Consider the following 25,000-nt stretch of genomic DNA (forward strand, 5'->3'; position numbering starts at 1 on the left):
GGATCGGCACGTGCAGTACTGGTTAGGGACAAATATTTCCAGGTATCTGCTCCATTGTGTTGTTCACCATTTGCATCGGGCTTATGGTGGCCCCAGCTGGTATGACAGCTATTGCGTTGGTCCTCGCTGGCAGCTGAATGGGGCAGGCATGGCAACAGATGCTGCTGCCAGTTTGTGGTTGGGAGCTTGTATGCAGTTGTGGTTTGGGGTCTAATAACCTGTGCGAAGTATTAGCTTCAGGGTTATGACATTTGTGATGTTTGAGCAAAGGTAAACTGCATGGGTGTATTTGATGTGAGGGCTCTGGCAGCAGTTCCTTGACAGACCGTTGACTGTAACTCCCTGCCTCCCTCACCAAAGTTAAAATCTCTTGCAAGAAGTTGTCGAGTGAGAAATTCCGGTGCAGCTTCACTTGAATATTGACTGTACCTCAGTATCAGATCACTTTTATTGACAGCTCATATCCATGTTGTGGTTGTTTAGATTCTAAACGACCCTTAGAGTCAATCTGCGTTCATCCTTTTGTGTAGAGGTTATTTTATTGATGTTCTGATCTTTATGCCTGTAGACTATCCCAGGAGGCTTACAGTAAGATTTTCTTTCTTGTCAAATCCATTTTTGCTCTAGTGTTTGGGAGCTTTATCTCTCTGTGGTCTATCACTGTGATACACAGTGAGCACCTAAAGAAGGCAGATGGGACTCTTGGCCTTGGGAACCTTGAGCTGATGAAGCTTTTTGAGCTGTTTCAGACAATGAATGAGCTATCAGTGTGTCCTGGTTCTGGCAGGGATGGGGTTAATTTCCCCAGGGATGCGGCAGGGGAGGCAGGTATTCCATCCCACCTGAGCCATGCCCAGGCTATAAGAGGAGCTAGCCAGGGAGGGGGGGGGCAGTCGCCTCTCGGGGGTGGCTGCGGCGGTCCGGGTCTGGTCAATGCATGACAGTACTGTAATCACGTTTGTATATCTCTTTGTCGGTGTTATTGTCCTCTCTTCCCTTTTGCTGCTCTGTTAAACTGCCCTATCTCAACCCACAAGTTTTGCCTTTTTCTTCCAATTTTTCCCCACAGCTGTGGGGGTTGAGTGAGCGGCCGTGTGGTCCTTTGTTGCCGGCTGAGGCCAAACCACGACACAGTGATAAGAATGTCTCCTGTGTTATTTGATACCCGCAAAACTCTGGGGTGGCTTACTTCTGTTACTTGGAAAGTCTGTCAAGTGGCAAAATTATTTAGAAATATTCTTAAAGTGAGGGAACAGGTGGCTTAGATTACTGTCAAATGCAACCAAAGGAGTCCCAGTGTAAAGGGTGTGTGCAGTTTCTCTTAGGTCATGGTGATTTTTCTTGACTACACACACTGCGTGATCGGAACACAACACAGATGTACCAGGATGCTTAGTTCAATGATGTGCTGAGATGCTAACTTTTCAAGGTTAAGTACTGTAGCCTTAACACACCCGAGCAATCAGTCATGTGCAAAACAGAACTGTTCTAAAATGTAAGAGATGGCATTTAACACGGTCCTATTGCAGCTTTCTTAATGTGTTGGAGCATGTTGCCAGGTGAGGTAGCCAGCTCAGAGTCTGGCATATTATTTTAATTGGAATGAAACTGCAGAGGATAACTTCGCTATACACGAAAGAAAAAGTGTTTGTTTATTGGCATTAGTTTCAGTATTGTTGTACTTTGATAGAGTTCAAAAAGCTTCTGATAAGATCTATGTATATTCTGTTACCAGCTCTTCCATGTTGCGTATATCCTTATCAAGTTTGCAAATTCTCCTCGTCCAGATCTCTGGGTCTTAGAAAGATCAGTGGACTTTGGAAGAACTTACACCCCCTGGCAATATTTCGCTCGTGAGTATCAATCCTCGTGTCACTGCTCTTTTGTGGATGGGTTTCTTTAATCATTCGCCCAGTAGCAGGAAAATCGGACCATGGGGCTTGCTGAAGATTTCAACTGCAGTGAAGACAGTGAACATCAAATACATTTCTCCTCGTAGTTATCCACAATAAATTAGTGACAAGAGTGTAACTAAAAATGAAAGTGTAACTCAGTACATCAATATTTTTCAGTCTCTTGGGAATTTACCTGCTGTAGGTGACCCTGCTCTGGCAGGGGGGTTGGACTAGGTGATCTTCAGAGGTCCCTTCCAACCCTGACCATTCTGTGATTCTGTGAATTTTTATTTTGGTTTTGTTTTGGCTTTTTGGTATGTCAGAACTACAGTGTCCTTCATCCCATGGGATCCCAGAGTTCCTTGTGAAAACCTAGGTGAAAGACAAATGCAAAATCTAGGAGTAAATACGTAGCTTTTTTTGTGACGATAACAGAAATATTGTGCCATGTTTTGTCAGGCACCGTGGAACTGCTTAGGATGAGAAATTATTTTTTTTCAGGAATTTCCATTTTTCTATGCTGAGCAAAGCGATCACTGTTATAATTCAATTGCGGGGGAGAATTTATCTGAAAGCACAGATTAATTTAAATTAGAACAACAGTGTTTATTTTCGCGTATAAAAATAATTGTGTTCTCACTTGACTAGACTCCAAAGCAGATTGCTTGGAGCGGTTTGGAAAGGAAGCTAATCTTCCACTGAGGAGGGACAGCGATGTCCTCTGCACCACAGAGTACTCTCGCATTCTGCCTCTTGAAAATGGAGAGGTAAGTGCTTTTAGAAAAGTACTGTGTAACACTGAAAGCAAACAGCATCGGATTCAGAAGTTTGCTCTTTCAATAAAATCTTACAACGGGAAGTAATTTTTCAGCTATGACTGCTTAAATCTACATTGATAAGTCCATAACCAAGTACTTAAGTAGCTGGTGAGATTTTTGGAGGGTGAGCTGGCTCCTCCTAACTTTCACCGTTCCTCCTAACTGTAGGGGTAGGGGCTGCACAGAGCTTCCTCTGGTGATTTTTATTATGATTTAGATGCCTCACTTTAGCCATATGCGTTTGAAGATGCTGAGCACATTTTCTGAATAGTTCTAATGTACGTAGCAGAACTTCCTGTATCAGAATTGCTCACGGGAGTAAAGGCTGTAGAAACAGATATTTACCATTCAAGAATAAGTAACTATTTTAGAAAAAAGTGTATAAAATGCTGCATGTTTATAATACAATACATGTGTTTGGAAAAGCGTTGCTCTGATTTTAGCTGTTGGTCCTTGCTAGGCAGAACTGTGGCTTGTGTTATTTGAATGAGCGTTAAACTCCTGGCTGTGCTGATGGCTCCTGCTGACATTCTCCTTTTATGCCTCATGTGGTTAGAATCCAGATCTGAACTCCTCCAGAGTTATCCAGAGTTTTGAGCATATGGATCTGGGGTTGTAGATTCGTATTAAAGTAGGATTAGTTTATTAACCTATCTGCAAAATTTCCCTAATAAAATATTGTGAAGAATAATTGCCATAGAAGATCGCTGCTGGTGCCATCCTTTGTTAAGTGCTGTATGACTTTTCCTAAAGGAATTGTGCTGCAATCGGAACTGTCACCATTCCCTTGTTAGATACTTTGGAGTATAGGAGCCGTTTGAAAATAGAGATCTGTTATCTGTTCAGTTCTAAATAAATTAAATTTTCTTACTCAGTTGTGTACGTGCACACTGGATTGTTACTTTAATGGAGATTCATGATTGCTAGGCTGCTGGCATCTGTTCCTTTAAAAAATAGCCCTTGTTTTGAAAGTCAGATAAACCTCCTTTCATGTGAGGGGATTTTCAAAAGCAACACTGTGTACTTTCTTCCAAAAGACCATTAATACGCTCCCAGGCACTGGACCTGGTAACAATAATATTTTCCAGGAATGTTTGTGCCTTAACCCAAAAATAAATGTGCTTTGGGAAAGAGCCAAAACCTGATGGTTTTTACTCAGCCAAAACTCCCATTGACACCATCAACTGTTAATGTAACTATTTGCAACTATTCCTATTATTTTTTCCTATGAAAACGTGTACTTTTTGTGTGCTGTACCCACTGTTTTCAAAACAGGTAGAGGCACTTTTTTTTTTCCAATGTGTGGTATGGGTAATGAGAATTTGGGAGGGTCCAAGAGTAACAACACTATTTTTCCCAATGTCCTGGCTTCAGTATGAAATGTGTAGTTGTTACTGCAAATATGCTCAAAAACAACAGTAAGTTTTTTGATTCTTTTATTAATTTTGCTCTGTGCTGCTACTGACGCAGTTGATAAGTTTTAACAAAAATGTGCTTGCTTCTTTGTTAGATCGTAGTATCTTTGGTAAATGGCCGCCCAGGAGCCAAAAACTTCACATATTCCCCTAGTCTTCAAGAATTCACAAAAGCAACAAACATCCGCCTTCATTTTCTCAGAACTAATACGCTTCTTGGACACTTGATATCGAAAGCTCAACGAGACCCCACTGTAACCCGTAGAGTAAGTACTGTTTTCACCGAGATATACTCAACAACCATATTCAGCATGTTAGAGACCAAAAAATTATCTGAATGTTTTGAGTTTGTGACATCCTAACAATCTAAATTTGTAGTGACCCACCTTTAAATCCCCATATTTTCTCCAGGTTCATTTGAGAGAAGAAGGTAACTGGGTCAGCACAGATTTATGGAGGGGAAGTTACCATTAATGATTTTGTAACAGCCTGTCGTCTTTCCCTGTTTTTGAATATGGAAGGAAGTTGGGTGCATCAAGGGACCTATAAGGAGCCAAAGCGGAAATCTTCTAAACTGTCTTAACGCAGAGCTGAGGAACTCAATCTCTTCAGCTTTCTTTCACACTACTTTCCCTTATTTATTCAAAGAAAGATTTTCAGGAAACAGTACCTGAGTTTCTGAAGGAGCAGGAATCAAAGGGCGTACAATTCAGCTCCCTCAAGGGAACACTGCAAAGAAATTCATATAGTTAGAGACTGCAGACTTCATATTGTATTGTTATTTTTAACCTTTTCAATTAAAATGAAGATTCAATAACAATTGGAGGAAACCCTGGGGTGAGGCACTGCACAAATGTGTGTGAGGGTTTCGGCGCTGAAAAACATAAAACTATTCCAGTTACTTGATAGCACTCCCATTAAGTACCTTTATTATCTTAAGTAAATTTTAAGATGTTGCTCACAGGCAGATGTAAATGCAGTATTTAGTTTACTTGGCAAGCAGCACAGCTTTCGCGTAAGAAAATTCTGGTGTTATCATAGCCATGGGATGTAGGACAGATGAATAAAATGTTGGGTGTTTTATTAAATGGTTAAAAGAGAGCACAAGTTTTCATTGTAGAGACCTTCCAAGTCTAGAAAAGAGTTAATATTCTTAAGGAAAATCTTTGGGTTAAACTTATTGTAGAAACAGATGAAAACCAGACCAGTTCTGTTCTCCTATCCAAGTAACTGCCTGGCTTGCCCTGTTAGTGGTTTGAGTTCATGACACATTGAATTATATAGAGTATGTTTTATGTCTAAAGTGTGGCAGTTTGGCCTATTAATTGTGTTGGCCTGTTACTAATTTGACTTATTACTAACCAGTGACAATACATTTACTGTTAGAAATAAAGCATAGCTCTGCAAAGCTGTATGAAACTATAGATTGGGTTGTGAAGACTCTTATATCAAAACCCACTGTCCAATACGTTGGCAGGTCGCAGTGATCATTTCTAGCTGTGCTGAAAATACTGAAAGTTTTGCCTGAAAGTTTTTACTAGAAAGTATTACTTACAGTATGAAAATGGTATGCACAGTTAGAAATGAATGTGTATATTTGAATAGAGATAGTTCAGAAGGCAAAAAGTATTTCCTAGTCTGTATATCCCACCTACTGTTCTTCACCTGCCTCAAGCAAAGCGCGCTAGTTGGAAAAGCTCTCTGCCTTGGGGAAGCATCTTGTCTGTGCCCAGATGACTCCACCTACATAAAAGCAGAGAGTGTATATGCAACCAAAATGAATCACAGAAGGGTTGAGGTTGGAAGGGACCTTTAGAGGTCCTCTGGTCTGACCCCTCCTGCTCCAGCAGGGTGCCCAGGCCCATGTCCAGTCAGCTTTTGAGTATTTCCAAGGAAGGAGACTCCACAACCTCTCCGGGCAACCTGTGCCAGTGCTTGGTCGCCTTCATAGTTAAAAAGCGTTTCCTGATGTTCAAAGGGAACCTTCTGTGTTTCATTTTGTGCCCATTGCCAATGGTCCTGTCACTGGGCATCACTGACAAGAGCCTGGCTCTATCTGCTTTACTCCCTCCCTTCAGGGATTTGTGCACAAATTATAAGTTCCCCCAGAGCCTTCTCTTCTCCAGGCTAAGCAGTCCCAGCTCTCTCAGCCTTTCCTCATAGGAGAGATGCTCCAGTCCCTCATCATCTTTGTGGCCCTTCGTTGGACTCTGTACAGTACGTCCATGTCTCTCTTGTACCGGGGATCTCAGAACTGGACACGGCAGTCCAGGTGTGGCCTCACCAGTGCTGAGTAGAGGGGAAGGATCATCACTGAGAGAGGCTGTAGACACCACTGAGAGGGGCTGTATTGTGAATAGAGTGAGCACAGGAGACATAACCGTGTAATGTTCTGACCCTTTTTCTCTTTGTCCACCAATGGCATTAAATCTGCCCGTTTAACTTTTTCTGTGGGTACATAGAGACCAATATTTACAACCAGCTCTCCATTCTGCCTGGTGCTCTAAGGAGACAAGGAAACAACTTCTGAGCTACAAAAACGTATGCAGAAGTTACTATTGATATGTATGTAGTAATGATATTTTCACTAAGTCGAACCGATTAAATTTTTATCTTCTGTTGCCTGGATGCCTGCAAGGTATGAGGATGAGATACAAAGTATTTCAACTTCAGATCACAATTTCAAATCCAGCTTGAGTCAGGAGTGATTTTGACCGAGCTGGTGGCTTCAGTCTGTTTCTAATATTTAGTGGTCATGTCTGACTGAATGGGGAAACTGCACTACACACCAGTGTGTCTGGTTTGTTGAGCAGACCAAGGTCTCACAAACTGATGCTTTGACAGTACGTTACATCTCCATCTTCAAGCTGTCTTTGAACGAGCTTTGGTCTTGGTTATTGGTGGCTATGTAGCTGCTGGGGAATGGAGAGCTATGGCGATATGCATTTGGTGAGCTGCACAAGCCTGTTGCTATCAGGCACCCCATGGGTGTTGTCTTTGGTTTGCTGGTACTCGTACTGGGACATAGACATCAACAGAGGTTTGGCCATTGGCTGCCTGACTTTGGCCTTTTGTAAAGGCATGCCTTTACAATTCTGATAAGATTCAACAATCTGATGTTGATATTTCTGACATTATCCAAGTAAGGAAAGATCTATACATACTTCTTGTGCTTGTTCCGTAGTATTACTACAGTATAAAGGACATCAGTGTTGGTGGTCGATGTGTTTGCCATGGCCATGCTGAAGTATGTAATGCAAAGAGTGCTGAAAACCAATACCAGTAAGTAAATGGAGCATAACATTAATTTAATATGAGAAAAAAAAAGAATGTTTTTAAATGACCTTTTTTATTATAGAAGGGTTTAGTCTTACAGGGATTTTTCATTATATTTAAAAAACTAGAATCTGCTAATGATTGACAAGAAAACATGTCAAGAGCTATTGTATGTGAAATACAATAACAAAAAGTCTTTACTTAGATTTTTGTTTTGAATTGAAATAAGAGTATAGCAGATTTAATAATTTTTTTAGAAACCCTTAGGTTTTTTTGGAAAACATGGGTTGATACCACCTTCCTACAGCAGGAATTAGAAAGCCAATTCAAGAACAATGTTAGTGAACTTCCTGGAAATATTGAGCATTATAACTGAGCTCAGCCAAGATCCAATGGCGTTTGATCATCACTAGAAAAAGTAAAACCAGAAACCGAATGAACTATTGCCTTTCCCTGTAAAGTTCCCGTTCCCTGTGAAGTTTATGTTCTCCATCTTGATTTCACAAGGAGTTAGACTAGGCTCCTCAGCTCATCTGCTGTAGGGAAGTGACTGCGAATAATCAGTCTATCTAAAAGATATTTTAAAATCTTGGTTTAAACCAGCTGTTGCTCTTATCCATGATGGTATCGAAGCAAACTTTTATTAAGACAATGCAATATTTTCAGCTGTGTTTTAATGAAGAATAAGTGAAGAGAGAAAAGTACAGAAGGTGTGAAATCTACGGGAATAGGATGGTTATACTCGAAAACTGCATTGCCCCTTGGTTATTGGACTACACAGATAAGAGAGGAACACTGGAAAAGGCCTCTCCCATCTCAAGGTCTCTTTGTTCCTCCTGGGATTCAGTTGTTATGCATGATAGTAAGACCTAGCCCATAATGAGAGTCTGCCCTTTAAGTAGGCTATTCAGCTAAATCAAAATAAATATGAACTACATTTTCTTGATGAATAGTGTGTGGTATTTTAAGAATAGCAAGATGAAGTTATTATCTTGCTTTATTAAAAACACTAATAAAATTATTATAAACAAAACGTAATGAGAAAATGATGAGTGTGCATATAAAGGTGATAAATATTTTGATTTACTGCAGGTCAACAAGCTTGAGCCTTGGAATGAAGCTAAAATAGGATACATTCTAAGCTGTTATATATCATCTTCATTTAATATTCTAGAATAAAGTTTCATAATCCAGTCTGTTGAATCCAATTGTAAATATTCTCTCTAAGTAATTTGTGCTAATAAACTCATAATCACATGATTAAAGTAATCAATCGTGAAGCATTTTAGGAAAGTTCCAAAATGTTCTAGTATTACTGTTTGACCTTTTTACATGTAAGCTTATGTCCCATCCTTTTCACACTATGTGTAAATCTCGGACTGCAATAATATGAATTTTAAAGTTTCTACCCAGCTTCAGTAGAATAAGAGGCTTTCATTTCTGTAGGTTTCAGTGTGAATGTCAGCATAACACTTGTGGGGAAACCTGTGATCACTGCTGCCCTGGATATAATCAGAAGCGGTGGCAACCTGCAACAGCTGGGAGCACAAATCTATGCGAACGTGAGTAGCCTAAAAGATGTTAGGTTAAAAGGGACATTGTGGGTGGGAATTAGCCATAGCACACATGTTCATGGAGCATAACCAGCACACTGCGTTTTAACACCTTTTATCTTTACTGAGAAAATTCTTTCCATACAGCAATAAGGAACAGATGATGCAGCGAATAGTATTTATGTTCTTTTCTCTTATTAAACAATGAAAATAGTCATTCACGTGAGAATGTTACATGAGAAAAGTGGAAGCCTTTTTGTAGTAGTCTGAGTCAAAAATCTGTCCCCGGTCATAGCTGTCTGCTGACAGGTTGTGGATCCCCGCTAGCACAGCAGAGGCTATGGGCATCTTGTACAACTTCAAAATTTGCCTCCCCACCACCCAGCCTCTTTGCTGTTCAGATTGCAGAGAGGTTGCTCGAGGCTGCCATTGCTTACAGGTGCTTGAGCTGCTCTCCATTCTCCTTCTGGTGGTCGCCCCTCGCTGACCATACATAAGTTGGCACAAAGGTATTGCTGGTGGGGAGTCCTGGCAATTCTACACTTGCACCCCTTTCCATGCTTGTAGTCGGGAGTTTGGAGTGCTTTAGCCCCACAGATGGGGTAGGCAAGCTGGAGAAACCCACTGATCTTTCTCCCACCCCCTCTGGGTTTCATTCTTTTGTTAAAGAAAGTGACCACACAGACCCCCTTTTGGTGGAGGGGTATGTACTCTCACACAGGGGTTTTTTGCATCCTTCTGGCCAGAAACCGGTGACTGTGGTACAGAGAGCGTTCCCGTCTGTGCACATCCTATTCTGAGCAAATGTGTTGGCGGCCTGCGGTTTCCTTTGTGTCTGGCCTAATTTATTTTCCTCATCTGCCGTTCCTGAGAGTGGCGTAGCCAGTGGGTACAAACCGTTAACAGGGGAACCTTATTTGAAAGCCAAAGAGATGTACCTGTATAATTAGTTTGAGGAATAAAGAGATGGCTTGTTTAATCAAAAGTGCAGCACTGAGACTGAGCGTTGGGCGGGAGGTGAAGCTGATTAAAATGTTTGATAGGAGATAGGCATGTCGGGACACAATTTTTGGACAATATTTGAAACCTCATTTAAATTCTCCTCTTTGAAAGGAAAACATTTTCTGCCAGGAAAGAGGTAGACAAAGAACATAAATAATGTCATGTTTTTTAAAGAATGACTTTATAGAAGATCATCTACAAGATTCCGAGCCAAAACAACTTTGTCTCTAACTACCTCTGAAAAAATACCCTTTTTAGTATGTATTGCTCCTAGCACTTTGAGGTGATTTGTTGAGAGTGTTTGCCAGGTGCAGAACTCTTCCTGGCAGCCAGTAGTGAAGGAATTAAAGCAACCTCATTAAGCTTCCCAGAAGCCTGAGGTCTCTTGAGAGAAACCAATTGAAAGAGGTTGGTGGGAGCTTGTAGGGATAAGTCCAACCTTTTGCTATGAGTTTCCCAGTACTGCATGGGTCAGCAGATGGCCCCAAGTGGTAAGAAGATGCGTGGTGAGGTAGAAGGGATTTCTATTCCCCTGTGAAAGAAAATGCCATTACTATAATCAGAGCAAATAATTTCCTGTTGCTTTTAGAAGACGTACTTGTGAGCTGTAGCTCACGGATGGTTTGGCCCTAGAGGCAAGGAGTTTTTATTTACATTGTAAATATATTAATTTTTACTTGGATGTTCTCTTCTTTCCTTTTCTGACTTAGTATCTTGAACCAGCATCTCATTTGTGCAACGTTTTATTTTCTTGAAGAATTATATGAACAAAAAACCTCAAAGATCTTCACAGGCTCTCACAACCTGGCCAGGGAACCCTGCCTCTACTTGTCTGGTTCCTGTCAGCAGACCATAAGTGAACCTGATGGTAGGCCACCACCTCAGCTGCAGAGTTGGTAGTTTCTAGGAAAAGGCTTCCTCATCCAAAGCTGTTCAGATATAAAGACATAGAAGAGATACAGAGAATGGTCCAGTTTCCCTTCTCTTGTCTGCATGATCATGTAGCAAGGCATGGAGAATCAGTTGTCCCTGAGTTGTGCTCCCAGTTGCACCAGGTACTTGGAATAGAGTTTGGAAGGATTACTTCCCATACGATTCCCTCATTGTGAAGAAAGTAGGGCCCGGGCCCTTAGCTTCTGTTTTGAGGTGCTTTCAAGAACCCATTACCTTCCAGAGTATCTTATCCCCTGGTGCAGATGAAGGGAGGATTTCCCTAAGCATGAAGTCATAGCTATGTAAAGGCTAAACTTCAGGAATTTCCTGGGAAGGCTTCTCTGAAGTGCTGGAACATCTGTAACTGAAAGCTTACCTAGCATCCAGGTGCTCAGGGAAGCCTTCTTTTATTTCCTGCGTTCTTTCAAAAAAATTCCCGTTGTTCCTCTCCAGTGAGGAAAGAAGATCAAGTCAGAAAAAAAGAAGGACATAAGATGAGTTTATGGCAAAAACGTGGTCCTACCCTTTCATTTATTCTGTTTGCTTGCTCCTATTGTTGGTTCCTACTTAGATTTAGATTATAGTTCTGGAAGATTTCAGTGAAGACAGGCAGAGCTTTACATGACCAACAAGAAAAGATTCGTTTTAACTAAAATGGGAAGATTATGACATACACGAAACTGATCTCTAGGAAATTAGATAAATTCTTTTCTGGGTAAATCTGTCACCCTTTACTCAAACTTTATTTGCAGGAACTATTCAAAGTGTGGGGCTATTTTTCAGGTTCATTCTTTTCTGCGAGAAAGGCATGATCATTGGGCTGATTTTGGGTTGTTTATTACTAGGCCTTTTTGCCAAAGGTAAAACGGCAAATGTTTTTTGGGATTTAGGTCTCCCACCTTGATGTAAGTAGGTTGGTGAAGATAGCTGATTTGTGTTCAAGGCTAAAAGGCATATGTGAGGCTGATGTGCCTGCAAGCAAAACCTTACAGGTATCTCTCTTTCCATCTCTTCCGAGTACTGCAACATTAACATCTGTTAGATGGAGTTAAAAGTATAGCAGAACGTGTATGTAGAGATGGATTCAGAGCCACCGTGTGTTCAGCTGTTACCTTTATTTGGCTTAACAGAAGGGAAAAATAAAGGAAAGGAGCTAACCGCACACCACCCAAAGTAAAATTTATCACAGCTGAGATTGTAAACAACCATAAACTGGGGAAATGAGTGAACTCAGTCACCTAACTCTGGCCTTTTCTAAGGAATCATGGTACATTATTGTTGTTGTTACTATTGTTCTTCATACCGTACTTCTTCACACCATACTTCTTTTTGAATCCACAATTCTCAGGAAGTAGAATGAACTTGTACTTGTAACACATCTGTTCAGAAGACAGCAGCTGGGTAAAGGTATAGCTGAGTTTGTTGGTGTATCTGTACCTATGGCTGAGTATGAGAGTTTCTTGGTACAGGTCTTTTTATTTAAATGTGTATAACTTAGCTACAATTGTTAATTTTAAACAAAGATTTAGTGTCCACAGCTTCAGCCCAGATGTATTTTTAGACATGGAAAAATAGAATAAACATTTGAACATGTTCTTGACAATTTTAAAAAACTGCTGAGACCATTCTTCTGGAGCTTCCTAGTTCTGCATTTATACATAAATATATTGTTTTGAGATGGTTGCCTCCTGTGGTAAGCCTAGCAGCACATGTTTTCTTCTTATCTAGATGATCTGACTGTGCTTCTGGTGTGAAAATCCATTTGTTGGTAGGTAAATACATGTATTTGAACATACTTCAACATACCACCTGAGTATATGTATACATAAAAATATCTAAGCTTCTTTTTCACCTCTGCCACATTACTGAATTCCAGCGTTGCAACAAAAGCTGACTTGGAATATTACTTTTTCAGCCTGCAATTGCCACGGACATGCCACTGATTGCTACTATGATGCTGATGTTGATCGGCGTCAAGAAAGCTTAAGCATCCATGGGCATTATGAAGGTGGAGGAGTCTGCATTAACTGCCAGGTAAAAAGGTCATTTTGGTCAGTTTAAATAAATGATATTTGAAGAAGGGCTACTGAGATGGGACTGTGTCTAGGCTGACCAGTCCAGATAGCTTCATTTCTCTGGCGTTGTTACTTGTGCTCAAAGCAGGGAAAAAGTATCTGAAAATAATTTACACTGTACAACATTGCTTGTTAACGTATAAAAGACACACATAAATTGTATTTTTGGGCAGTCCTGTGTGATTCAAATACAGACACACAATGCAACAATTAAATCAACTACAAAAAATTCTCTTTCCTGTTATTACAAACTCTGCCATTTCGCTGCTTAACAGAAGGAAGTAAAATTAACCAAATAAAATTCCAGCTCAAGCCAGCTGGTTCCTTGCTGCAGCAAAACGCAGAGGGCTCTCCCTCATCGGCAGGAGTAAAGGAGGGCATAGGCTTTAGCAAGAAGGAAGCTTATAGGTATTGAAAAAGCACAGCATCGTAGAAGGGATCTCTGGAAGTCATCTAGACTCGTGCTTGACTCAAACCAAGGCTAGATGCAAAGTTACGTCAGGTTGCACTGAGATTGTCCGATTGAGTTCTGAAAATTTCCAAGAATGGAGGTTACACAGACCATTGGTAATCTTTTACAGCACTTAATCACTCTAACAGTACAGAGATTTTGGTTACTGTTCAGTAGGAATTTCCCCAATTGCATCTTGTGGCAGTTGACTTTTGTCTTTTTACTGTACATGTCTGAGAAGAGCTGACTTTGTCTTCTGTGTAAACCACTCTTAGACAGCAGAAAACTGCCATTAGACACCCCTACCCACCTCGAACATCTCTTCTCCAAGCCAGCCAAAGCCATTCCCTCAGTTTCTTCTTACCTGCCATGTGCTCCAGCCCCTTAACTGTCTTAGAGGCTTGGTTGGATTGAATAGACAAATGTAAACCTGGAGTCAAAGACTTTACTCTGTATCTGTCATTAATAAATAATACGTTCTTGGAAAGAGAAAGAATGAACGTCTGTCATCCTGAGTAACATTTGTTCAACTCTGGTTAATTACTATCAGGAAAGATCATACAAGGCTCTGATCAACTTGAGCTCATCTTGGACTTATCACTGCTTTGAGTGGCATTGAACCACCTGACCTCCTGAGGTACCTTATAACCTAAATTATTCATTGGTTAGTGATCTCAGGGTTAAATACAGCCATACTTATTTGGAAGTCTGTCTTCCTTTTGTTGTCAAGTCATCTGAAGTACGATGATAAGCAGCTGACCAGAGTGTAATTCAGAGGGAAAATTATCATCAAGTCTATGTTCCTACAAAACCTATGCATCGCGATTTATGTATTACCATAAATTTAAAATTTTTTAATTTAAAAATATAGCTGTATTTAAGCAACAACAAAGGGAAATATCTAGTAAAATTTATAGCCTATGTTTTCCATCTTACTGCCACAATATAATCAGATATTGTCCAAAAGGCAGTCAGAAGAGAATAGAGTTATTTTTACTTGCATGAGTAGAAATGTTCTTTGTCTTCCAAATGACATTTCTGTGCAGAACTTTGTTCATGCAGTCTGGTAAGATTTATCATGTTGGTCCTTCCAGTCAGCTCTTTGGTCATGAAAGAACATTTGTCTTTATTGCTTCCAGGATAGAAAAGAGCAAAATTAACCTAAATCTATGAATCCTGGTTATATGACTGATATTAATTGTTTGTAGCCTAATTTTGTGGAAGTTACGCTGGATTAAATGAGTTCACCGTAAATCTAATTATAGCATTATTTTTTTTTCATGGATGAAACACATAGATTTTAATTTCCCCTGTTTGTGTCAGGGGAAAAAAAGTGTTAGGAATGGATGCCTGAAGTGATAGAAGTGAAATGTTGCATACAAAGACAGATTCAGTTTCTTTAGAGTCTGATAACAAGGGAGCTCTAGAAATCACATAGTCCAACCCCCTACTCAGAGCAGGTCTAATTAGATCAGGTTGCTCAGGGACTTGTTCAGTCAAGCCTTGAACACCTCCAAGGACGGAGATGCCACAACCACTCATGGCAATCTGTTTCAGTGTTTGACGACCTTTATGATATTTTTTTCCCCTAATACCTAGTTGGAATTTTCCATGTTCCAATCTGTGCTTGCTGCCTCTCATCCTATTGCTGTGCACCTCTCAGAGGAGTCTGGCTCCATCCCCTCTGTGTCCTCTGATCAGGTAGTTGTTGATAGCAATGACTTCTCCCTTCTCTTCTAAATGGTGAAGAGACCCAGCTGTCTCAGCCTCTTCTTGGGTGTCATGTGCTTCAGTCCTTCACCATCCTGGTGGCTCTGACAGCACCAGTCATCTTGTCACAGAGAGGAATGAGGTTGATTGATTGGACATACTTTGCCCTAGATAAATTTGTGTTGAGTACGTCCAATCACCTTCCTGCCCTTCATGTGCTTAGAAATGGCTTCTAAAATGATTCACTGGATCTCATTCCTCACTGAGCAGTGGGCCCATACTCCCATTAGCTTTTCTTTTGCTGCTGATGTACTCCTGGAAACCTTTCTTTTTCCACTTCATTTATCTTGCTAGTTTTAACTCCAGCTAAGTTTTGGCTTTCCTAACTCTGCTCCTACACGTGTAAGCAATGTCTTTGTATTGCCTCCCGCTTCTACCTTCTGTGTACTCTCTTTTTGAATTTGAGATCAATCAGGAGCTCTGTATTTATCTCTGCTGGCCTTCTGCCATACTTGACTTTCTCCTCATCGGAAAGAACTGTTCTTGTGCTAAGGAGGCTATCTGTGAGAATCAACTAGGTCTCCTGGTCCTCTTTCCCCTCCAGGGCAGTTTCACATAGGATCTTGTCAAGCAGGTACCTGAATAAGTCAAAATCTGCTTTTCTGAAGCCCAGGACTGTTATCCTGCTATTTGTTTTGCTTACTTGTCTCAGGATCTTAAAATCCACAGTCTCAGGCTCACTGCAGCCAAGGCTGCCCTCAACCTTCACATGTTCTTCCTTGTTAGTGGGTGTCAGTTTGAACTGAGCATGTCCCCTAACTCGTTCATGAACTTCTACATCCAGAAATTCTTTGATACGTTTGGAATAACTTTTTTGTGGTTTGTGTCCAGCTGCATTGTCCTTCCAGCAGGTATTGAGGTGGTTAAAGTCATCCACGAGTACCAAGGCTTTCTCTAGCTACCTAAAGAAGGCTTCATTTGTCTTCCTGTTCATGTGGTCTGTAACAGACACCTACTGCAATATCAGTGGTGCTGCTCTGTCCTCTGGTCCTTACCTGCAAGGTCTGCAACAGGTTCATCACCTGCCCCAGCTGCAGGGAGAAGCCCAGGCACGCTCTGCAGCTCCAGACCTGGACAGTGGCATTCATCTCCTGGAGCTCTGTCTGGGGTGAGGCCTCTGATGTGCCACGGGCATTAGCACCAGTAGTCTCCAAAGAATGTGCCCTGCAATGTGTTGAGACCAACACTGCACAATCTCCAAGTATCCCTACACAGTTTTGAGAGAGGTGCTGGGCCCCTCTATGCTCCTGCCATGCTAAGTGCTGTAACAACCACTGCGTCTCCATCTGCTGTACGATATGAGCATCATCCTCCCTGATCTAGCATCAGCCTTTCCCACCAGTAGCTCAGATCTGAAGACGCTAGAGGAGGCTCCTGGAAGAGCTGGAAGCAGAACCCAAAACTACTGCGCAAACTGAGAGCGCCAACAGCGAGCAGCAGCCCCCGCAGTGTCCTGGGTGCCCCGCTCATGAACTGCCCCACCAGTCCTTCCATTAAATGCTGGGTCCCTGCTCAGCCCTGAATTGCAACACGCCCTAAGGAGGAACTAAACAGTGAGTGGGAGCTGGGGGCAGCTGCTTTGGTTGCTCCAGGGCAAAGCTTCTCCCCCACCTCCAGTTTTCCGCTCACGAGACTGTGAACACACCAGAATGTCTCCAGATTGTGCTTTACTCAACTGATGAATGCCATCCCCACCACAGGAGAGCGCTTTGCTGCACAACCTGCAATACATTCAGGACTGTGTTCACAGGGGATTTAGATATTTTTGCTGTGGTTCAAGTTACGGTATTTTTTTCTGTGTGCCTAAACCACGTTTATAGAGAAGTATGCTTTTCTAATGGAAGATCTGGTTTGTGCTGAAATGGCTGATCAGGTTTTTGTTTATTTTAATGTTGCTGATCCTAGACATAGGGTATTCAAAAAAGTAATATGTAGTATGAAGAAAAATAAATGATGTAGTTGCCTGAATGATGTACATGTTATGATAAGAAAGTAGTATAGAAAGAGACAAATATCATGTGATAGTGAAAACAGATTTTTTTTTCCTAGATTTACTTTTTTTTGGTTAAAATAGATAAAATTCAGCTGCTTTATGTGAGAATACAATGATTCAGAAACCTGTAGAGAACAGGTGGTTAAAGAACAGCAAATGATGAATGCTGTCTTTATTGCAGTCATATTCCATTTTTTCCTGTGCTGATCCTTTTTTAGTTGTATATAGAAACAGTGTAAAGGATGTTATTGTTTCTTAATTCTTCCAAGTTCCCCTTTTTATCTCGTATTCTCCTTGTGTTTTATTTTGCACAGCATAACACAGCTGGTATTAACTGTGAGAAGTGTGCAAAAGGTTACTATCGTCCTTATGGTGTTCCAGTGAGAGCTCCTGACGGCTGCATACGTGAGTCCCTTCCTATTAACTATCTTCTGGTAGTGGCTTGGGGTTTTTTTTGTTATAATGAAGGCATGGGACGCATCTTTCTGAGGAGGAAAAATGAAAGAGTGGCCGAAAGATGGAGAACAACAGCAAATGACTTTCTGTGTTCCTTTAGACCCTTTTAGCCCCTTCTCAACTTATGTGTCATGAGCCTAAAGTTTCAGACCAGCAGTGGGACAATAGGAGGAAGTAAGGCAGAGAAGGCTGCTGAGGAGATAGGATCATGTGAACTCGGGGTGCTGCTGCACACCCCACAGGGAGGTGCGATGACCTCTAAGAAGCCACTCTCATCTCCTGCCCTCATGACCTTGCTTCTCTTCGCTCTCTGATGTATATATGAGATATCCTTTGGCTCTTGGTCACTTGAAAATTTTATTCTGTAGCTCAAAAGGTCACGAGGATCACTAGTCCTACTTTACACAGTGCTGAACCTAACATCTAATAAATAACGCAATAGGATAATTACTAGTAATCACTAGTAACAAGTGATAGGACAACAGAAAATGGCCTCAAGTTACGCCAGGGTGGGTTTAGGTTGGACATTAGGAAAAGTTCTTCACAAAAAGGGTTGTTAAGCATTGGAACAGGCTGCTCAGGGAAGTGGTGGAGTCACTATCCCTGGAGGCATTTAAAAGATGGGTAGTCATGGTGCTTAGGGACATGGTTTAATGGTGGTTTTGGCAGTGTTAGGTTGATGGTTGAACTTGATGATCATAAAGGTCCCTTCCAACCTAGACAATTCTATGATTCTATGATTCTATGGCATTTAAAAAAGAAGAACTGAGTGTAGGTAAGAGATAAGAGTTGAATTACCAACAGGCTAAAGGAGCCTTGTGACAGGTAGGAGGAAGCTACATTATTTTGTGTTTGGGTTTTGAAACGAAAGGGAAGTCAACAGAGCTGTGGCGTACTGCCATAATGTTGCACGTGGTGTGTAAGGGAAGGTGGATGGAGCGTGGTGCTTGCTGTAGACCGTGGAGAGAAATGAGCAGAAGCCACAGAAGAGATAGTTGCTGCAGTGCTGTGGGGTAACATGCAGTTTTCTGAAATAAAAAATAAAAATGAACACTGAGAAAATAGTATAGGTCTTACTTCTAAGGGTTATCACAAATATTAATTGGTTATATAAAGTACTTGGAAAATGTGTAACAGTATGCAAATGTTAATTCTTTAAATAATGAGACTTTCACAACTGCAAATGAAACACTATTATAATGCCATTGTGCACTGCTGTAAAAGGCGAATTAATTATTTTCCAAAAAGCTCCTAATTGCTGATACTTACTTAGTCTGCAGTTGTAACTCGGAGCGTGCAGAGGGCTGTGAGGAAGGGTCTGGCCGCTGCCTCTGTAAGCAGAATTTCCAGGGAGAAAACTGTGAACTCTGTGCTGATGGATTCTATGATTATCCATTTTGTGTCCGTAAGTATATAAATAAAAATGCCTCTTTTCCAGTATTTTAAATGTGTGTTAAAGAATTAGCTGTTTTCATGACACTTGACTTGGTTTCGAGCTTCATGTATTTACACATTCTGATAAAACAATTGTCACAACACTGAAGAGAGTCTGGTTTATTTTACAAAATGATGGTTACTTGAAAATCAAATAGATTGTGCTGCATTGTCACAATTCCGAGTTCACTTAAGACACTTTCATCAAGGCTACAGCCTGTCTCTCAGTAAGTCATGAACCCCAGACCTGAAGCTCTGGACAAACTGTTTAAAAGTGTCTCAGGGTCTTTAGGTATAAAAATGACTTGGACTGGGAAATGGAAGGTGACTGTAGTGAGACAGAGGGGAGAAAATGGTCGTGTGTTCTCCTTGAGACCTCCTAGGATTTGGAACTTGCATCTCTGATAAACAAAGCTTGTAGACTGTTGGTGGATTCTAAAATAATTAAAAATAATTCTCGAATAGTGCCTGGGAAATGTTGGAGAGGTCCTCCTGGCAGAGCATAATGCTCTCAGCCATGCTGTCTTATTTTTGCTGGACTGCAGTTAGGTGCAGATATGTGAGCGAAGGAAGGGTTCCGGTTTGTTTCAGATTTTTTAAGAAATGATTGAAGGAAAAGTGTTTGTAAATCCAGAGAAAATAAACATATTCGAAAAAATTATGTGGCACAAATACTGAGTGTTTCTGCTTATTAAAAATGGTAACAGAATGCATTCTAATGCTATTGATTAATTGAAAATTAGGTTTTTACTTTAAAATAAAGAGACTAAAATTAAATGCTGGGAATTCAGCAAATTAAACGCTTTCCCCATAAACCAATTATATATAAAATAACAGAGAAAAAAAGTAACATTGGGATTGTGTTTGCTGAATAAAAGCTTGTGATTCCATGATCAGATTCTAAAAACGCATCGGTGGGAGAGTTTTGTGCCCTCAGGAGAAGCGTGTTTCTGACAGCCAATAAAACAGGTATTGTTCTGGGGCAAGATTTGAGGTCTGACTAAAACATTGGTAGCATGATAAAAATGGAAGAAGGTGGACATCAATGCAAACCAAAAGAAAAACAAAGTGTTAAAAAAAGGAAATGTTGTTTGAATTCAATGGCTGTGATAGAATAAATCCTCTCTGTACAGCGCACTCTAGATTATCACAATTTATTTATCCTCTTGTTTGTAATCCAGTGTTTTTAAGTAAGTTCAGCTCAGGTAAACCTTGAGCTAAGTCCCACCGATGTTTGTAGCATGTCAACTTTGGATCCCGTCTTAATGGAGGAAAGTTTGTTGGGATGTCTTTCCCATTCCTAAGCTGGAGGACTCTCTATTAAAAAGCTCCCAAGATGTAACATGAACGACGTCAAGAATTTGGCAGTTGAGGTAGTGAGTCGTAACGGCACATAGCAGGAGATGGACCTTCAGCTGGCAGCAGGGAGTGCGAAATAAATATGGAGCTCCCCAGGCAGCTCTCATAACTCCATCTAGCATGAGAAAGCTTTCTGCACAAAAGGATGGGGAGCAGGGAAGCAACCTGGTAGCATTTCCAAATGGTGCCCGGCCTTTCACACTTGTTCTTTCGAGAAGGCATGTTTGTACCTGAATTGGAGAGCAAAAGTAAAATGTTTCCTATCCTGTTCCTAACTGAAAGGAAACTAAGCCGAAGTTGGTTACTAGAGTAATGTGAATATCATGCTCTCAGTATTGACAGATCACTTCATGGTTTGTCGTGATTTTTAGGGAAATAACTGTGTCTGTTTCAAATACGCTTCATTCTTTCTTTTGTTTTAAAGGTATTCCTGTATATCCTTTTACTTCTCCAAATCCAAGAGATGCTATGGCTGGTGACATAATCGGCAAGTTCTTGGTGTTTTTTGTTCCCCCCCATTTCACTGTGTTTCCCTGTGTCACCATTTTTCACCGTTCTTTCGTGGAGATTTATGTAGTAATCTTGCCACTGTCGGCATTTATCTTTCAGAGAGCCTTTGTTCTTGCCAGAAGTTCATCATATTGTCATGTTCGCATTGAACAGTTTAGTAGGATAGTTTCAGAAAGAGTTATGGATCAAAATAAATTTGACCAGCCCGCGGCAAACATCTGCAGAAGGGGCTGACCATCTTGTTTGGTGCTCTTATGAACAGATCCATCAAGACTTGCCGACATGTACAACTTGTCAGCTGCTTTGCGGTGTAAATCTCTTAAGGCAAACTGGCCTCTGCTTCTGGACTGTCCTCTTCCACCTGGCAAATTGTACATTGCCCTTGGCAGCGAAGGACTTCTTGATTTCTGAGAGCCATATGTTTCTTATTTAGCCCACTGCAAAGCTGCCTGAAATCCATACAATGATTCCCTCAGTGGGCTGATACTTTTTGGTATATATTATCATACTGCAGAACAGAGGCATCATCACAGCTAGTGCTTAATCACATACATACTTGTAGTGCACTTCAAGATTAATAACTTTAAAAAACTTCGAAACCTTTTTCATATCCTAAAATCAACGTTCTTCCCCTTTATTTCTATTAGCTTTGATAGAACTGGAGTTTATGTTGGCAAATGAAAAAGTGTTTTCTTCTGTGAATGTAGCAGACACTTAGATATAAGCAGACAGTACAAATCCATATATGTATTTACAAGTCCCAGTTGTTTTCTTGAAAGTGTCTGCAGTTGCCATCGCAGCCCACAAAGCCTCAGTCTCCTGTGCCACTTAACTCCTTCGTACAGCATCCAAAATAATTGCCCTGGTAGGCCTCTGGGTATGCTGTGTTGCATATCCCCTTCTCTCACATATTTTTAAAAGCAAGAAGAAAGAAAACTCCAAAGATAAAACGAGGAATTATAAAAAGGAGAAAGCAGATCTGGAGCTGTTTACATTTTCAATGAGTAGCATCTGAGTCTGAAGGCATGCGAAAGGCTGTTGCCTCTAAGTGGAAGCTTCTGTGTCTGTAGAAGCTCTAAATTTGTGCTGGCAGACTATGCACGATTGATGTTTGGGGTTTTTTATAAATGAGATTTGTCTGTAAGCATCATACAAATAGTTTAGTCGGTTCAAGAGTAATAATTGCTAAGCGTTGGTCTGTTTTTCTCTGCAAAAGAACGAGGAGTTGCGTGATTTTATGCACTAACTTTGTTCCTTTCTGTCTTTTCCATCCCTCTTGTAACTAGAAGGTGGCTGCAAACCAGGGTATTTTGGCCCCCAGTGTCTGCGTAAGTGCCGTAGTTTCTTTGACGCTTGGAGCCTGCGCTCCGGTGTAAATGCCAGCATTCAGCTTCCAAGTGAAACAGGAACTTTAAGATCATAACACCGCAAATGTTTTCTTTACAAATGTGCTCTTCAGCGTGCCAGTGCCACGGCGCAGGAGCGCTGGGCGGGGACTGCGATGGAAATACCGGACAGTGCAGATGTCGAACTGGGTTTCAAGGGTTTTCCTGCGATACCTGTGCAGCCGGGTACTATCATTACCCCTTCTGCCAGGGTGAGCCTAACGATCCCTTTCGGCAAGTGTATCCAAAAGAGAGACCCAAGTTTTACACTGAAGGATAAAGTTCTTTTGGCACTGAGATGTGTTCATAAGGGGCTCTCCCAAAACTCATAGAAGTCAAAGAAGGAGAAAAATGTGATGAGGGGAGATTTCTATCTAAAAATGCCCCTATTTCCTTGATTGCTGTCATTGATGAAATTTAGAATACCTTTGAGAATATTTCTGTTACTTATCCTTGTTTTTTTTTTTAAAAATATTTGTGTTTAATTTGAGTTTCCATCCTTACTTTGATGCTCCAAGCTGCCTTTCTAATCAACACTAGAAAACTGACTGTTTTTAAACTCTACCAACCATCTCTGTACTGGCGTTCTGTTAGGCATTTTATTAAACTCTCCTACCTGAGATTGTAAATCAAAACCATAAATTGTTTCATTTTAGTCTTAAAAAAAGGATGGAACTACTTTCAATAGTTGGCATACCACTTGGCATGGATAAATCAGACTCTGAGTGGGGACAAGCTAAGTGTAGTCTGCAACCCTGATATTGAACCCAGTAGTTACTTTAAGCCAGATTTTTTTTTGCCCTTTCGTTAATGTCTCCCATGATGCTGCATTATTACTGATGTGGACAATCAATAAAAGCTGTTATGAATCAAAATAAATCTGCCGGGAAGATTGTGGTCCTGTTGAGCATCAGAGTGTTGCTTTTTCTTTTCTTTTTGTATGTTTTTTATTAGTAGTAGTATTTAAAGAAAGGTAAGAGAGCCTGCACAGAGGCTGTCTCTGAAATGTCTTTTCTTGTTTGCAGTGTGCGAATGTAATTTGGCGGGTACCCAGCCCGAAGTCTGCAATTTTCTCGGGAGGTGTCTTTGTCGCCCCGGGGTAGCTGGACTTCAGTGTGACAGCTGCCAGCCTGGCCACCACTCTTTCCCTGCCTGTCAAGGTAAGGCTGCCGATCCCATGTACAGCACGGAACAGGCGCCCGAACGGGCAAACTGGAGTGCTTTTCAGGTACTGTTTTTGCAGCGGCTGAAGCAACGTTCACAGCAGTTAATGGGCAAGGGACTCCTGTTCTCTGCAGTGAAATCCTCCTACATTCTCATTCTCCAAGCACTAGTTCCAGGCATGCCTCCATAGTAGGGAAGAGTTATATAGTCTGTTTTCTCACAGGCTTTTTTTGCGTGGTCAGACAGTTTGCTACAACCTCAGTCAGCACCGCTGTCTTACTAATAACCGAAGGATTTGAAAGCTGTTTTCACATGGAGACCTACAGTAATAGAGTATGCTTGACTGCGAAGGAACTGGCATAGCGGAGCTGTGAAGCACTAATCTACTTTAGCAGAGAGTGTTTGGTACCTTGTAAAAGCTGTGCTCTGGAAACCTGAAAACGAGAAGCTCCCATTTTGCCCTTCACAGTGATTTCTCACTCTTTTTAAGATCATACAACAGGCACAGAGCCAACCTCTGTTCACGTAATCGTGAAACATGAATGATCTCCCCAGGGTTTCACCAGTGTGCCTGCCTTTTACAAGCGAGGCAAATTGATCAGCACTGATGAAGTATAGCCTTGAATATCATTATGGTTTTGTGTGTGTATGAGGAATCCATCAAATCCTATCCTAGGTTTTGTCTGCCTTTGCAATGAGTGAGGGAGAGGCTCTTAATCCTGAGTGAATTTTACTGGGAGAAAGAATATAGGATATTACTGAATTGTGGTATGTACTTTCCTGTACAGCTTAGCAAAATTTATGCGGAACATTATGATTTACTTTCTTCTCTCTTATTATTTTTGTTTGTTTGCTATAGCAGTCCTCCTCCTTTTGGGCTTACGTACTTGTTTATGTCCTATAAATAGAGAGCAGAATCCTTTATGCCCTTGCAAAGTTATATTATGTTGTGTTACCAAACACAATGGGTGGAATAAAGAAATACCACATGACTGTGTTTTATGGTCTGGAGTAGATTAACATTTTTTAATGAAAAACATAAAATCAGGATTCTGCGTAGGTACATGCTGTTCAGTGGCTTTAAAACCCTCTAACCATTTTATTTTTCTTAGCACCGAATCAGGTAGCAATCTTAAAGCAAATCAAACCCGTATTGAATGCATTTGAACTTTTAACACCGAAAGCTGAGGAGAGACATAAGAGCTTAGAAGAGCATGCAAAAACAAATTGTAAAAGACAGATAAAAATAGTTGAAAACCCAGTCAGTGGGATTACTCAAAACCGCTGCAGTTCGCAGCTTGTCCTGTTAAAATAAGCTGCCATGGGTTTAAAATAAACTTGCCATGGGTAGGGGAAAGTGAGCAGCTCAGCCTGCTACTCCTGTTTGGAGCTATTGTCTTCCGAAAGGAGGTAGATCTATAACTTTTTGGCTGCTGCAGCTAGACCTGATCTCTCTGGTCTTGCCTTGTTGAAGTTGATAGGGGTAATATCAAAACAAAGCCTTTAAATAA

At 40.9% G+C, this 25,000-nt stretch overlaps 1 protein-coding gene across 1 annotated transcript in view; it reads left to right on the forward strand.

Annotated features, from left to right (window-relative positions):
- LAMA3 (laminin subunit alpha 3) overlaps positions 1-25,000 on the forward strand; it is a gene marked incomplete at its 5' end in the record, with an annotated part of 116,143 nt that overhangs the window by 10,359 nt on the left and 80,784 nt on the right. The window contains 12 exons of the mRNA XM_082499123.1: positions 1,736-1,853; positions 2,544-2,662; positions 4,224-4,394; positions 7,313-7,410; positions 8,851-8,966; positions 12,808-12,926; positions 17,496-17,586; positions 18,911-19,042; positions 20,855-20,917; positions 22,227-22,268; positions 22,400-22,537; positions 23,351-23,485. Coding sequence (XP_082355249.1) covers positions 1,736-1,853; positions 2,544-2,662; positions 4,224-4,394; positions 7,313-7,410; positions 8,851-8,966; positions 12,808-12,926; positions 17,496-17,586; positions 18,911-19,042; positions 20,855-20,917; positions 22,227-22,268; positions 22,400-22,537; positions 23,351-23,485 — 1,342 coding nt within the window. The remainder of the gene's footprint in view (positions 1-1,735; positions 1,854-2,543; positions 2,663-4,223; positions 4,395-7,312; positions 7,411-8,850; positions 8,967-12,807; positions 12,927-17,495; positions 17,587-18,910; positions 19,043-20,854; positions 20,918-22,226; positions 22,269-22,399; positions 22,538-23,350; positions 23,486-25,000) is intronic.

The sequence above is a fragment of the Vanellus vanellus genome, assembly GCF_965231255.1.
Source record: "Vanellus vanellus genome assembly, chromosome: 2".
In the NCBI taxonomy this organism is placed as follows: domain Eukaryota; kingdom Metazoa; phylum Chordata; class Aves; order Charadriiformes; family Charadriidae; genus Vanellus; species Vanellus vanellus.